The sequence below is a fragment of the Mugil cephalus genome, chromosome 11, assembly GCF_022458985.1.
Source record: "Mugil cephalus isolate CIBA_MC_2020 chromosome 11, CIBA_Mcephalus_1.1, whole genome shotgun sequence".
NCBI lineage: Eukaryota > Metazoa > Chordata > Actinopteri > Mugiliformes > Mugilidae > Mugil > Mugil cephalus.
Window position 1 is genome coordinate 11,594,469 of NC_061780.1, and position 13,506 is coordinate 11,607,974.

The window sequence follows — 13,506 nt, forward strand, 5'->3', positions numbered from 1 at the left end:
AAGTTTCCTCTTATGGGATGGTCTTAAACTCAATATGAGATGTCTCATCATTTCCTGAGAGCTTGTCATTTCCTTAAAGCATGTTTATGGTCGCTTCTTTAGAAATAAGCATCTGCAGGAAGACATCTCTGGAGTGAAGGATGGCTTCCCTTTCATTGTTAGGCTTCTGGCTTTTCTCTCTTACCCAGGCGACACCTGAACTGCATTCAACCGGTAAGGTTATGAAAACATATACAACACAAATAACACCTGCAGAAAGCTGTGGAATATTAATGGATGGATTTGAAAGAGAACTAGCTGGGCACTGTTAAAAAATACTTATCTTAGATACAGAAATTTTTGCTTTGCTAAAATATGATGAGTGACGTGGTGGGTTTAATTCATCTTTTCATATCTTCTCTAACAGATCATTTGCGGATGTTTGCCTTACAAGGAGATAGTGTTACTTTACCATGTGGCATACCTTCTATTAAATCCTGCTCCTCCATCAACTGGCTCATGGAGGAAAGGTTTGGATTTGTTTCTGAGGTGGTGAAGGCTGGGAGAGTGATAGCTCCAAGTGGCCACAGGCACCGCCTCTTAAAGGACTGCTCTCTGGAGATCACTCACCTGGATCTCAATGACACGTGGTTTTACTCTTGTCAAAGTGGATCTCTCAACTCAAATGTTTCCCTTCAGCTTCTTGAAAGTACGTGAGTAGTCTTAGTTCCTCATGCCATTTTGGAGTTAATCAGAAAGTCACAGCCGTCACTTTGTTTTTTCACTCACCAGTTTCCGAGAGCAAAAGCTCTAAGGACCTGATAGAGCTTCACTGTTTCCTCAATACTTTTAAAGGAAGCATCTGTAGCAAAAATGATGGGACACACATAAAATGGAGTGCTGAAGACGACACACCGATAAATGGGAGTAGATTTAGAGTTGAAAACGAGTGCTTCTCTAAACTGTTCATCACTAAAAAACCGACGGACCATCACAGAAAATGGAAATGCCATCTAACCCAGAAAGATGAAGTCAAAGCCACCACCAGTTACACAACAACAGTAGAAGGTATAAAATAAGCTTGCGTCAAATTAAGCATGTGATTTGATGTTGTACAATGAGTAACCGGTGCTTCGGTTTTCTGTAGGTGGCATTGAGGAAGTCTTTGCTGCTGTGGGTGAGTCAGTGTCACTCACTTGCAGCACAACTTCCCTTCTTGGGCCACGAGGCACCCCAGTGTGGGCTATGTGGGGGAAGCCACTAAAAGAACAAAGCCAAACAAAGGCATTTAATGTGAACAAAGACTCAAAGCTGCTCATCGGTGAGGTGAGTTCTGTGCATGCCGGAGACTACGAGTGCTCAGAGTCTGCTGGTGAGCGTAGCATAGTGCTCAATACAGTCCGACTGCACACCCTCGACGGTAAGAGTTAAAAAAAAGAGAAAACCGCTTGAAAAAAAAAGGTGTGATGTCAGGCCTATTAAACTACTCATATGTATTTACAGTGATTGCAGAGCCTGGACCAGGAGAACAAAATCTCACCTTGACATGTCTGCTTACCTGTGCTAAACAATGTGAAAGTGACTTCACCTTGACTTGGTCTGGAAGTGACCAAAAAGGCCGGCAGAGTGAACTGATGAGTGTCAACAACACCCTGATAAAGGAGCTACGTGTCCCAGTTCGGTCAACGAGATCAGACGAACTCACCTGCTCCGTGCACAGAGAGGGGGCCCGGGTAGCATCGAAGAAGTGGGGCTCTGTTCATTGTATGTATACGAACATTTAAAATGTCGCCTCTTCTCATGAATGCAACCCGCAGATGAGACTAAATGCACCTTCATATCTGAGTAAAGTTAGAGAATATTAAACCCATGCTCGGTCCCCAGCTCTGCAGACAAGTGCTTGGGTAGGCCTTCTCATAAGCCTCCTGGTGTGCGCGGTGGCTGGAGGACTCTGCACTTACATACATAAGAGGAAGCACAACAGGGATGCAGGTACTGAATCCTTGTTGAGGATGTTTCACAAGTTAAATAAAAAACTTTGCCAGATATGACTTTCATACTTCTCTGTTTGCAGAGACTGATGAGGCCAGTATTGGAATGGTAAGTGGAAACGTGACATCTTACTTCTGATTTGTGTCAAGCCCAGTAAGAACCAGCGCGTTAATGTTTGTGTTCTTCTTCACAGACTCATGTTTACGACGTCATTCAAGAGGTGAATAATGAGGAACTACAAGAGCAAGGACCAGTCAATAGAGAAACCACAGCTTTGTATGATTTATTACAGGCTGTAAACTAGATTGAACAACAGAGATTTATTGTTATTATTATTAATTAAAGATTTTTCTTGACATGAAGCTGTGTATGAGACAATAATTAATTTGAATAAAATAAATGATTACATATATGCAGAACAAAAGTTGTCTATTACACTTTCTTATAAATTACATTTTTGAATTCATGAATTGCATTTTCTTGAAAAAGATCCAGGTTAGAGACCAAGTTTTTGAATTTTACGAGGAAAATCTTCTTGCCTTAAGCAGACTGTACATGACTAATACTGGACTGCAATAAAGAAGAAAATAGTTTTTTTTGATTACTTGTGACACAGATTACTGTATGATTGTGCAGTGACTTTACGATAGCAGTGTTACTCACAAGTGCACAAGTTTTCATCCTCGGTTTGGTATAAACTGTTGATGTGGTGGTTTGAACCTGCGAGAGACAAAATATCCGCCGTGATATATCTTTACGACAGCTGAGCCTGAAGAGGAATGTGGTAAAATAACTCACCTTGCGTGTGTGGAAGAGCCACTGCCTCGTAGCCGTCCATGGAGTCCGCAGGGCCTGATTAACGGGAAAATATGTCAGCTGTGATCAACAACTTACACGATGTAGCTGAAAGAGCTTCAAGACACATCAGACCTGTAGGGCGCATCCCGATTTGCCGTGTGCGCCTGTGGGAGCAACGTCTGCGGGTGCGACGTCTGTGGTAAATGTATGATCCTACCAGTGAACAAATTAGCAGGATGCCCACACTGACTGAAGTGATAATTGTGGTCAAAGATTCACTGCTCTCTTCCTTCCTGTGTGTAAATTCAGTCCCACCGACTGTCGGAGAAAGACAGGAAGAAAATTTAAGTCATTTCAACACAACAGTCAACAAACTGTTGATTCAACGTGTTTAACACACACACACACACACACACACACACACACACACACACACACACAAAAAAAAACTGACCTTGATGAGTTGTTCTTGGACTAACAGGAACTGTTGTGGCCGTAGTGAAGCCTTTCATTTTATTAGGGAAAGTACAGATGAGTTATGCTCGTGATCATGTGATGATGGAGATAAAACTAACAAAAACAAGTAAAAGTGAAAAGTCTGACCTTGGACAAGCACATTGATATCAAAGCAACGCTGAGTTTGTCTGATCACGCAGCTACATCTATACCAGCCACCGTCGCCGTCAACCACAGACCGGATTGCCAGTGATGTGCCATTAATTTCAATCCTTTCGGACTCGATGGGTACGGCCTTGTCTCCTTTCACCATTCCCCAGGATATGTTGAAGGCTCTGGATGTTATGTTCACCGGGAGGCTGAGCTTCACATCTGTGCCGGGTACTGCCTTCACCGTTTGGAGGACTTTGCAAGCTGAGAGATCATGCAATACAAGAGTGAGGTGTATGTGTAATATGAATGAATGAATAAATAAATAAATGAAAAGCTTTACCTTTTACTTTCAGTGATACTTCTTTGACCAGAAGGACATCCCATCCTTCCCAGACTTCACATTTATACAGCCCGTCGTCAGACATTTGTATTTCTCTCAGAAAGAGTTGCCCTTGTCCATTTCCATCAACCCTCTCATTTAATTGCGGTCCATCCTGGGCTTTCTTAGGCCACACAAAGATATCCCTCGGCTTTTCAGCATCTGCGTCATACCTCATCCATCTGATTCTTTGGCCTGGTTCTGTCTGACTTTTATTGAAGCACGAGAGAGTTACATCCTCTTCTTTAAACGTTGACACGGTCTCAGTCACCGTTGAGTCAGCTTTAAAACAGCAACAATGCAAGATATAACTAGTGGAAGAGGCACATGCTGTGGGGTGGATGTTTGGGTCTTCTAAAGTTAAATTTACAGCCACAACTGGTATGTACTACATATGCAATTTGACTATAATATGTTGAACACAGATTAAACAAAACAAAGGTCCCGGTACTTACTCACCTCTGCATTGTGATGCGACTATGAACAGAATTAAACTGAGAAATTGAACATAAAACTCTGCCATGGTCCGTGAATCGCTTCAAGTTAAGAGGTAAGAGAAACAAGTGATTATTCTCTTCTTGGATTTTGTTTGTCTCCACCTACTCTCAGTTCCTTGAGGCAGACAGAAGTCTCAACTTGAAACTACCTGAAACTGCCGCAGTTTTCTGTTTATTAGATTGTATTGTATTGTTTTATTTGCACATTTTACATACAAAACATAGGAGTAATAATAAAGTTAAACGTTGTGCTGGAGAGGTTGGAAGCCAAGAGAGGTTTATAAAGATACCTTCCCAATATAAACAACAAACAACATTCATCTTAGCAGTGCCAAAATTAAATATTGACGCAAAGATGAAAAAAGATAGATAATGTGATCAACAGTGCCACCGTGTGGCAAGAGCAAATATTACATCAACATGACCACCAGACACACTTTTTATGGCCAAGTTATTTATTTAACCCTCCTATTATCCTCAGATATTACTAGCACATTTTACCCTCAAGAAAATGATTTACATAAACGTGTTGACCAAGTTTTTGTGTCAGGCACTTTGTTTATTTGTTGACTACATAAATATCCCCTTGCTACCAGTGAGTTGACCTTCCCTCTACAGTTATTTTTTGAATGATGAACATTAATTGGGTTCAAATTGACCCCAAGGATAATAGGAGGGTTAAGGTGAATGTGGGTGGAAAATCTTAGTAACACCTCTTGTTTGCCACTATTAAGCAAAGTTGAGCAAGTCCTGTCTTTTCTACATGCACCAGGCATCTTTCAAAAAGAAAGCCTCGGTGAAAAAACTCTAAATAATAAATATGTCTTCTGTGCAAACTATTTTCCTGCGGGCTAATGTGCATTGTTTTAAAAAACCTAGTTCTCCTGGCAGCAACAGTCTTCCTTCCTCAATGCACGTTTTTAAACTGGCCAAAAAGTACAACATTTGCACATGGGCTAAAGTCATCAGTGTGAATGAGCTAAAGCTGGCCTTTACAAGGCAGGCAGCCTGCATGCAAACGCCTCTCACTGAGCAATGCCTTTTCTTACTGTGTGTGGTAAAATTCTGACGTACTGTGAATGTTGCTATTTTCATAATGCAGTTGACCTCAGTTTACCACGACCTTAAATACCATGGAGGAACTCGACAGTACTAGCTGAAACTTTGTCACTTCACTTCCTCTTCTGGGGCGATTTACAGAAACGCCACCATAACTTTTAACCATCGGTGTAGGGCTGCTCATTTTATTTTCTCTTCTCTTCACCAGAATGGACAGCAGTGCTCAAGGTTAGTTTGCCATTTTTTTACTTTTTTTTTAATTCTTCTATGAATGCTGCGTTAGAGCTTATTGAATGAGAAGTGATTAAATTGATAAGACTGATGAGTTTTGTAATATTTCGGTGTATTTATGGTCATGGTTTATTTCTGGTTTCTCATAGGCGGTAAAGCATTTGGTATTCTAAAGTCTCAACAAGAAGAAAAACTGAACTCTATCAATGAGGTGAGTTTTTGAATGTTGAAAACTGATATCTTCAGGCAAAGTCATCTGGTGACAGTGAAGACAGGTTTTCACACGAGTTTCACACTCTGGTGAGGCTCATGATAATATGTGGGCCCTTCCTCTGACTAACCATTAAATTCATCCGATTCTCAGGCTTTTCTCACAGATACTAAGTATGCGGAGGAGGAAGACCTGGCCCAAAAGCTTGAAATGTTTAAACGTGAGTATTCAGTGCTCTGCTAACAAACTTAATTATTTTATCCGCACTCAGAAACTTTCAAATGATGTTATATCTGCTTGCATTGCAGAGAAGTACATGGAGTTTGACCTCAATGACAAAGGAGACATAGGTAAAACTTCCCCAAAGTACTTTCAGTAACAGCAAGCAGCTTTTGCTTTCAGTATTGTCTTGTTAAAAACATCTTGCACTCAAAGGTTACGTGAACAGTATTTTATTTATTTATTTACTTATTGTAGACATGATGGGGTTAAAACGGATGCTGGAAAAACTTGGGTTGACAAAGACTCACCTGGAGCTGAAAAAGATGATGTCAGAAGTGACAGGAGGGACATCGAAAGACACTATCAGCTACAATGACTTCCTGAACATGATGCTGGGAAAAAGAAACGCAATTCTAAAGCTGTGAGTATTAAACGCTGACTGCTTCGCAGATGCAGACCTTGAAGTTGGGTCACAGACAAATTAAGGTTAAAGGGGGATTAAGTTACTAAATTCCTAAAATTGATTTATGTTTTGTTTATTTAGGCCTTAAGATGAAATAGTATATAAATTAAAACGTGAAAACTAACTGTACTGGCTTAAAAAAGACTACTAAAGATTAATAAACTGATCTATAATATAATCTATAACAATAACCGTTTTGTAAAGCTTCTAACAGAATATTCTGCATTTCAGGATCTTGATGTTTGAAGGCATGGGTAAGGAACAGGAGCAGAAAGCTGTTGGACCACCGTCTCGCAAAACCTTTTCAGACCTGCCCTGAAAAGTTGCTCCATCCCAGCTGAACATTCCTGTTACTGTGCCTCTTATTTTTTTTTATATTTTTGATATGACAATGCCTTGAAATTCATCCCAAATGTCAAGATATTATGCAATGTGTAATGTTTACGAAGTAACGCAGTCTATATGAAATGAAGGCAAAACATACATCAGTCAGTGCTCATGTGAGTCCAAAGATGCCAACATCACTAGGCTGTGGACACAATCACGGATCCTGTTAAACGTGGGCAAAAATTTGTGGAAGAACTGAAAAGTGAAATAAAGTTGTGTCGTGCCCCTGCTCTTAATAAAATACGAGGTTTTTTAACTCGATCAATATATTGCTCTCTATTTTCTCTGACTGCGGTAGGGTCACTCCTCACGTTGCACCTTATTTTGGGAAAACCTGCGTGACCGGAACACGTACGGTAATCCAGGAAGTGGACGCAAAGTAGTGAGAGACTACGAGTTCATGTGTAAATTAATATAGAGGAGGGTGAGTAAAACGACTTGCTGTGTTGACAGTAATATACGCAGAGGCGAAAGTAGTGCTTTCTAGTTATGTTGTCGCCATAATTGTTCATTTCCACGGTACCTGTGTTTTACGTAGACGGCCGTTAGCCTGCAAGCTAAGGTTAACAGATTTCTGCAATGAAATCCGGGGACATTTGCAGCTCGGAGATTTTATTTTTATTTATTTTTTTTTAAATGAATGTTATCAAGATGAAATGAAGAAACAGGGACAATTACGGTCTCATTTATCTTTGACGTATTTATTCATATTTAATCTGCCATGTCAGTAATGTCAGTAGCAACGCCACCGACTACCGTAATAGTTGTAATCTGCGCGCAACATGCTCACTGCCGCTTCCTGTCCGACTACCGTAATAACCATTGTTCTAGTTTGCGTGCAACATTTTTTTAAATTCTCATTCATAAAACGCTAAATTCGGGGACATTTTCGGGGACAGCTTTATCCGGGGGATTGGTCATCCAAAACGGGGACTGTCCCCAGAAATGGGGGACGTCTGGTCACCCTACTGCAGGGTACCTTGTAGTCAGGGGTTAATGCAGGTAGAGCTCAGACTGTGTACACACAGACATAGATGCATTTTTTTGTTAAATCTCATGTGTCCACGTCTGTCTGAATGACGTGGAATAATGATTCACCGCGGCTCTCTTCTGTGTTGGTTTTTGCATGAGCAGCAGGATGAGCAGCTCAGAAGAAGTGTCCTGGATATCCTGGTTCTGTGGACTCAGAGGCAATGAGTTCTTCTGTGAGGTTAGTCTCCCAGCTTGAAGCCTTCTATCCCCCTGTCTGTTTACAGGACATGAACTATAACCAGGATGAAGAGCTTCTACACGCATAGAGTTTAACGCTTGATAACTGATTTGACTCACTCATTGAACACTACACCACTTGATTTTTTTTTCCATTTGTGTGCATAAAGACAATGAATCAGTTGATCGATAGTCACAAGCTCACATGATGAAGATTCAACTTCTTTTTTTATTCAGTTGTCTAATTTTCTTATAATAACATGTTTTAATATGAAATCTATCAATACATTTCAAACACAATGACACCGTCCATCAGAATAAGTTGTACATGTTTCCATTGAAAGGTCTTTTGCAAATGAGCTGTAATTCTCTTAAATTTGCATCTCGCAAGACTTCACTTTGAGGAAGATGCACTTAGAATGACCTGGTCACATGACCCCCTGTGTCATCTCTGGTGATGCTGCTGATGGGGAAATGCAAAAAAAAAAAAAAAAAAGTGTCCCCACTGCACTTTAGCGATAAACTTTTATATCGATACCCCCGAAAAACAACATCATGAGAGGGTAAAAGCGTTTTTTTGAAATGTAGCCGTGTCCATTACCAGTTCATTATTGCAATATTTAAGTGTTGTGCATTTCTACAGGTAATGGAAACGCAGCTAATGCGAGGTGGCAGCCAAAATGTGTTGATCCAACAAAAACAAACGATGATGATATATGAATTACAAATAAATACACTTTTGTATGCTCCCCATGTAATCTGTTAATTATTCAGTACCAGAGTGGACTTTATGGTAAATTAAGGCACATAATTAATTGCTGTTTGCTACTAATCAGGCCATCCTCCCTGAAAAAGCACATTAACAGAACTGGAAGAAAAAACACCAATAATAAAAAAAAAAAAACACACACACAAGAATTGTTTGGCATCAGAGTGTAACATACTGGTTCGTTGGAAACGTTGGCACTCACACAATCCAGCTCTAATATTAACTCCTTGCTTTACTCACTGGCAGCACATAACTAATCCTGTTAAGCTCTTGCGTAACGCTTCCACATCAGTGCGTTGTAGCAATGTGCTGCTGCAACAGTAATTAATGCTATTAATAGACATTGATCATCTCACGCTGCTGTGCTATAGGTCGACGAGGACTACATACAGGACAAGTTTAACCTGACAGGGTTGAATGAGCAGGTGCCTCACTATCGCCAGGCCCTGGACATGATTCTTGACCTGGAGCCAGGTGAGATTGTCTCGCTGTACGAATTCGCAGATTGCAGGTGAAATTCGTTAAAATCAGTGGTAATGATTTAACCGCCTGAATCACTTTCCCAACAGACGAGGAGCTGGAGGATAACCCGAACCAGAGCGACCTGATAGAGCAGGCAGCAGAAATGCTCTACGGGCTCATTCACGCACGTTACATCCTCACAAACAGAGGCATTGCACAGATGGTAGGCGTAGTAACACCAGAGTCTGACATGCCCCGTGACAAGAGCATCAAGAGTGATTTCTAAATTTGTTGTTTTTTCGTAGCTGGAAAAGTATCAACAAGGGGATTTTGGCTATTGCCCCAGAGTCTATTGCGAGAATCAGCCAATGCTTCCTATCGGTAAGAGAGACTTTCTTTAACCTTTCCATCAGACGGATGAAGGAACTGTGCAGCACCTTTGACCTTTGCTATGAGGAAACTCTCCTGAATCACGTCTCTCCTGTGTGATGTAGGTTTGTCAGACATCCCAGGAGAAGCAATGGTGAAGCTCTATTGCCCAAAGTGTATGGACGTGTACACCCCTAAATCGTCCAGGCACCACCACACCGATGGGGCCTATTTCGGCACGGGGTTCCCTCACATGCTGTTCATGGTGCACCCAGAGTATCGTCCAAAGCGACCAGCCAACCAGTTTGTGCCAAGGTTTGTTCTCACATTGTCTATCGTTGGTATAACCGTACTCGTTTAGCGTGTTAAGCAGAGTTTAGAGGAACAGAGTTAACTGTTCAACATGTTTACATTTAAATAGATTAAAATTACTTTATGATGCCCATTTCGATCGGTTATTTGCCCAGGCAGTGATTGTGTTTTCACAATTTTTATTTCTTTATGTTTTTATTTCCAGGTTATATGGTTTTAAAATTCACCCAATGGCTTATCAACTCCAGCTTCAGGCCGCATCAAGTTTCAAGAGTCCAGTCAAGACGATCCGTTAGAAATCAGCTTTGACAAAGACAGTGGACTCAAAAGACTTTGTTTGAAGTGATTCTTAATAAATCCCTGTACAGTTAGTTCTCCAAACTCACCTCTGTGTTGATAGACATTCAGGTTCAGCCATTTCCTCTCATTCAGTGCGACACTTAGAGTTGAGCTACGTAGTCTCTAACCTGTTAAACGCGTTATTATTCCACATCCTGAGGCAGTATTCAACCTTAAATGATGTCAGTCCATTTGAGGGTCGTTTCCCTTAACCAGAAAAGTGACTTTAACTTGGCGATGACCAAGCCTACAGTTTGCTTTGTGGCCTAATTGCAGGCGGTTGAATGTAACAGGAGGAAACCTTGCCACCAGCCCCCGGACAAGTTTGCCTTATCGATACAGTCAAGTCTTACGGCAGTTAAATCGTGTCACGTGGTATTAAACAGTGCTGAAGAACAGATGTTGGAAGGTGCTAAGATTTTTGCTTTAGCAATATGTGATCCGGTGCTATTTTCAAGAACAAGTAAAAACCAAATTAGGGAAAGAAAGTCAGAAGCTAGCTTAAAAATGGACCTATGTTTGATTTAAATCCTATTTATATTCAGTTTTCTTGAAATGCAGTGGTATGTTCTTGTCCAGGCCGCTGTAACAGTATTTTCCAGATATTTCTGTATTTGTACTAGATATGTTTTACATTATGGTATCTCAGTCTAGAGGGGTGACAATCTAGATGTAATGCTTTTCCTCCCCTGTTAATTTGGTTTGGTGTTGATCAACTATGGTGAATGGAATTAAATATTTATTTCTTATCAGTGTTTCATTTCTTTTTTTTCTTATATAAAAATATAATAAAATAATATTGTCAATATTTTGGACACAAAGACAAGCTCCCCAAAAATGCAAAGTAATGCGTATTTTATTTTTTCTTAAAAAGACAGGGATAAGTCACAAAGCAACAATATTTTCCATGATCTAAAAACTATTTCTCCTTAATGTGAAATGCTACTTTTTCAAGCAGAAGAGAATTGTTGTCCATGTAGCTACGATACCAATGGCTTCTTTTTGGGTTAAAAAAAAAAAAGTTTGCTAACAAACATGCTACCTAAAAGGGATCCGTATATTTTCTTCTCTAAGGAAAAGTACAGGAAAACGGCAAGTGAGGGAGCAACCTACTTAAACTATGTGGTAAAAAGGCTTTACAAACTTGGTTGATGATGCAATATTTAACATTGTGACATCTCTAGTGGAAGCCTGGAAAACCAGCTCGTGTTGAAACATCACAGTACATCAAATCACATGAAACAGTTCCTACTTTACAAATAAATTACTGTATAGTAGAACATGAAATAATAATAATAATAATAAAAAAAAAAATTAAAGACAACTTGTGCTCCTGTGAGAAAAGCCACACATACCGGGGCAGCTGCCTTCATCTCGTACACGTGTGGTTATTGTGACAGACAAGCTTTTATATTTTATTGACCTCACTTGACTGAACATAAATGTACATTTACAATAGAGATGGATATACATACATGGACATTCCTCTTACAATCATAAGGAGGTCTGTAGTCTTACAAAGAATATCAAAACCTGAGATAAACAGACCAAAGCTTGTAAAACTTTTCATCAACCAAATATGTTCAAAGCAATTCTGATTCCTATGATACTGAACAAAACACAGGGCTGAGGGAAGCACTCCGCTGTCATATGTAAAACTGTGAAGAGTTTGATAAACTTGGTGGACTACGAGAGGAAACGAATAAGAATGATCCAGGGCGTCGGGCAAGACGGGTCTTGAACGGAGACCTCGAAATTCAGTAAACGGTACACCGACCAATTAATGAGCAGATGGAAATGAATAACTTAAAAACCTCAAATTTTTGTACAAATACTATAAAAAGCGTTGCTTCTCGAAAATATAGGAATATTTCAAAATAGATAAAATTTTTAATCCAAACTTTACAAGAATGTGTAGGCTACTGGTTCATGGCTGGTTGGGGGAGGAAACGACTCACGTTTTCGTTTTCTGTACCTGAGCAGTGAACAAAGCCAAACAAACTGTTCAAGTTTGAGCACAGAATATGTTTGTTCACGTATCAATGTGAGGTATGTAATATTTTACGTTTTTTTTCTTTTTCTTTTTAAATGCCTCTCCTGAATTAAATAGACAAGTAAACAACCCATAAAATAAAAAGGTCCCTTGAATGTAGTCTTAACGTTCCCCGAGCAGCACCAAGGGAGTAAATGCTGATAATGGTGTCTAAACTAGAATGGAAACAGTAAATGTGCATAGAAAATCCACGATGTAAAAAGCCACTAGGAAAATAAAAGCAATTTGAAAGCAAACCTAACAGATTGTTCAACTGAAAATGCTGGTTTTCAACCAATTAAAAATGTGTTGACTAATGTTTTACAACACCAGGATCATGGAAGCATTTGAAATCTGAGCACTGTGCGGCCCTACCTACGAAGAACAGCTCAACTGAACACAACAAAGAGGATCTAAGACTTATCTACTCAGTCGTCAAACATTTTAGGTGCAGATTTATGAGATATTACTTATAGGGATATGTGCGCGTAGACAGAGCTGGTCACTGTGTGTTGAGTGCAGCAGGTGGAAGAGTCAAAGGAACTGGGGAAGGTCATAATTCGGTTACAATGCTGATGCTCCACCGTGTTTCTCCTGCAAGACAGACGTGAAGATTTGTATTATTCAAAACAGTAATCTAAATTAGGTGGAGTTAGTCATGCAACACATAACACCCCAAAGCAGACATTTTATAATTACTGCGTATTGCTAGAAGCGAGAGAAATGAAAGGAATAGGTGCTTTAGACCTCATGAATGTTTTCTCACTTCCGCTTTTTTCATGCGTTTACATTGAGGAACTTTGGTTTTGAAGTTCTTTTTTTTTTTTTTTTTTTTTTTAACTTTACTGAAGTAAATGTGCTTTCTCAGCACAAGAATCTTGTTCTGCTTTAGTCTACGAGACATTTGTGTAAACAATAGCCCACAAAAATGGAGCACTCCAGGCTTCATTAAACATATATCTAAATAAAATAATAAATATATGATTCCCTTATAGATACCTCATGGATTTAAGTTATCCATACCATCCATTTGTTCACACAGTAGTGTGTACAGTTGGAGCAGTGGGCTGTAAGTAGCTGCATGCCATATAAGAACGTTGTGATGCTGCTATACCAACTACTAGCTAGAGATGATGCTACTATGTGAGTGTTCCCACTGGAAAACTGGAAGAAAGTCTTCAAAGATA

The 13,506-nt window shown here is 39.8% G+C and overlaps 5 protein-coding genes across 22 annotated transcripts in view; 3 read left to right on the plus strand and 2 right to left on the minus strand.

Moving 5' to 3' along the window:
- Nucleotides 1–71: 71 nt before the first annotated feature.
- Nucleotides 72–2,333, plus strand: LOC125016448. The gene is made up of 8 exons (XM_047598946.1): nt 72–213; nt 407–688; nt 772–1,047; nt 1,127–1,399; nt 1,483–1,743; nt 1,864–1,971; nt 2,054–2,079; nt 2,165–2,333. Exons 1-8 carry the CDS (start codon nt 141–143, stop codon nt 2,273–2,275), a joined length of 1,410 nt encoding a protein of 469 aa, XP_047454902.1. The 5' UTR covers nt 72–140; the 3' UTR covers nt 2,276–2,333.
- On the minus strand, nt 2,241–4,332 carry LOC125016449. Its single transcript, XM_047598947.1, has 8 exons — nt 4,217–4,332; nt 3,719–4,039; nt 3,373–3,639; nt 3,224–3,274; nt 2,902–3,087; nt 2,770–2,823; nt 2,635–2,691; nt 2,241–2,541 (listed from the first exon to the last, which is right to left on the minus strand). The coding sequence occupies exons 1-8, from the start codon at nt 4,278–4,280 to the stop codon at nt 2,531–2,533; spliced, it is 1,011 nt and encodes a 336-aa protein (XP_047454903.1). The 5' UTR covers nt 4,281–4,332; the 3' UTR covers nt 2,241–2,530.
- Nucleotides 4,333–5,392: 1,060 nt separating this feature from the next.
- LOC125015919 (allograft inflammatory factor 1-like) lies at nt 5,393–7,088 on the plus strand. Its single transcript, XM_047597999.1, has 6 exons — nt 5,393–5,541; nt 5,694–5,755; nt 5,909–5,975; nt 6,064–6,105; nt 6,233–6,398; nt 6,672–7,088. Exons 1-6 carry the CDS (start codon nt 5,523–5,525, stop codon nt 6,757–6,759), a joined length of 444 nt encoding a protein of 147 aa, XP_047453955.1. The 5' UTR covers nt 5,393–5,522; the 3' UTR covers nt 6,760–7,088.
- Nucleotides 7,089–7,111: 23 nt separating this feature from the next.
- On the plus strand, nt 7,112–11,036 carry LOC125015918 (casein kinase II subunit beta). Of its 2 annotated transcripts, none has more exons than XM_047597997.1 (7): nt 7,112–7,251; nt 7,962–8,037; nt 9,177–9,279; nt 9,375–9,490; nt 9,573–9,648; nt 9,762–9,951; nt 10,154–11,036. In XM_047597997.1, the coding sequence occupies exons 2-7, from the start codon at nt 7,966–7,968 to the stop codon at nt 10,242–10,244; spliced, it is 648 nt and encodes a 215-aa protein (XP_047453953.1). In that variant the 5' UTR covers nt 7,112–7,251; nt 7,962–7,965; the 3' UTR covers nt 10,245–11,036. The 2 variants fall into 2 exon arrangements, with proteins under 2 accessions (XP_047453953.1, XP_047453954.1); XM_047597998.1 differs by having other exon boundaries at nt 7,136–7,251; nt 7,965–8,037.
- Nucleotides 11,037–11,125: 89 nt separating this feature from the next.
- The window catches only part of LOC125015911, a 31,582-nt gene continuing 29,201 nt past the window's right edge, over nt 11,126–13,506 (minus strand). For all 17 annotated transcript variants that reach the window (XM_047597983.1, XM_047597977.1, XM_047597981.1 and 14 more), the window contains one exon: nt 11,126–12,913. In XM_047597983.1, coding sequence (XP_047453939.1) covers nt 12,884–12,913 — 30 coding nt within the window. In that variant the 3' untranslated portion in view covers nt 11,126–12,883. The remainder of the gene's footprint in view (nt 12,914–13,506) is intronic.

What these genes read in the sequence shown, in the direction of transcription:
- LOC125016448 (XM_047598946.1), top strand. Translation starts at nt 141, where the DNA reads ATGGCTTCCCTTTCATTGTTAGGCTTCTGGCTTTTCTCTCTTACCCAG. An exon ending in CCGACTGCACACCCTCGACG is followed by an intron (nt 1,400 to 1,482) that starts GTAAGAGTTAAA and finishes ATGTATTTACAG; the next exon opens with TGATTGCAGAGCCTGGACCA. An exon ending in GAAGCACAACAGGGATGCAG is followed by an intron (nt 1,972 to 2,053) that starts GTACTGAATCCT and finishes CTCTGTTTGCAG; the next exon opens with AGACTGATGAGGCCAGTATT.
- LOC125016449 (XM_047598947.1), bottom strand. Translation starts at nt 4,280, where the DNA reads ATGGCAGAGTTTTATGTTCAATTTCTCAGTTTAATTCTGTTCATAGTC. An exon ending in TCCAAGAACAACTCATCAAG is followed by an intron (nt 3,088 to 3,223) that starts GTCAGTTTTTTT and finishes TTTCTCCGACAG; the next exon opens with TCGGTGGGACTGAATTTACA. An exon ending in AATCGGGATGCGCCCTACAG is followed by an intron (nt 2,824 to 2,901) that starts GTCTGATGTGTC and finishes CCCGTTAATCAG; the next exon opens with GCCCTGCGGACTCCATGGAC.
- LOC125015919 (XM_047597999.1), top strand. An exon ending in AAAGCTTGAAATGTTTAAAC is followed by an intron (nt 5,976 to 6,063) that starts GTGAGTATTCAG and finishes CTTGCATTGCAG; the next exon opens with AGAAGTACATGGAGTTTGAC. An exon ending in CAATGACAAAGGAGACATAG is followed by an intron (nt 6,106 to 6,232) that starts GTAAAACTTCCC and finishes TACTTATTGTAG; the next exon opens with ACATGATGGGGTTAAAACGG.
- LOC125015918 (XM_047597997.1), top strand. Translation starts at nt 7,966, where the DNA reads ATGAGCAGCTCAGAAGAAGTGTCCTGGATATCCTGGTTCTGTGGACTC. An exon ending in GATTCTTGACCTGGAGCCAG is followed by an intron (nt 9,280 to 9,374) that starts GTGAGATTGTCT and finishes CTTTCCCAACAG; the next exon opens with ACGAGGAGCTGGAGGATAAC. An exon ending in TCAGCCAATGCTTCCTATCG is followed by an intron (nt 9,649 to 9,761) that starts GTAAGAGAGACT and finishes TGTGTGATGTAG; the next exon opens with GTTTGTCAGACATCCCAGGA.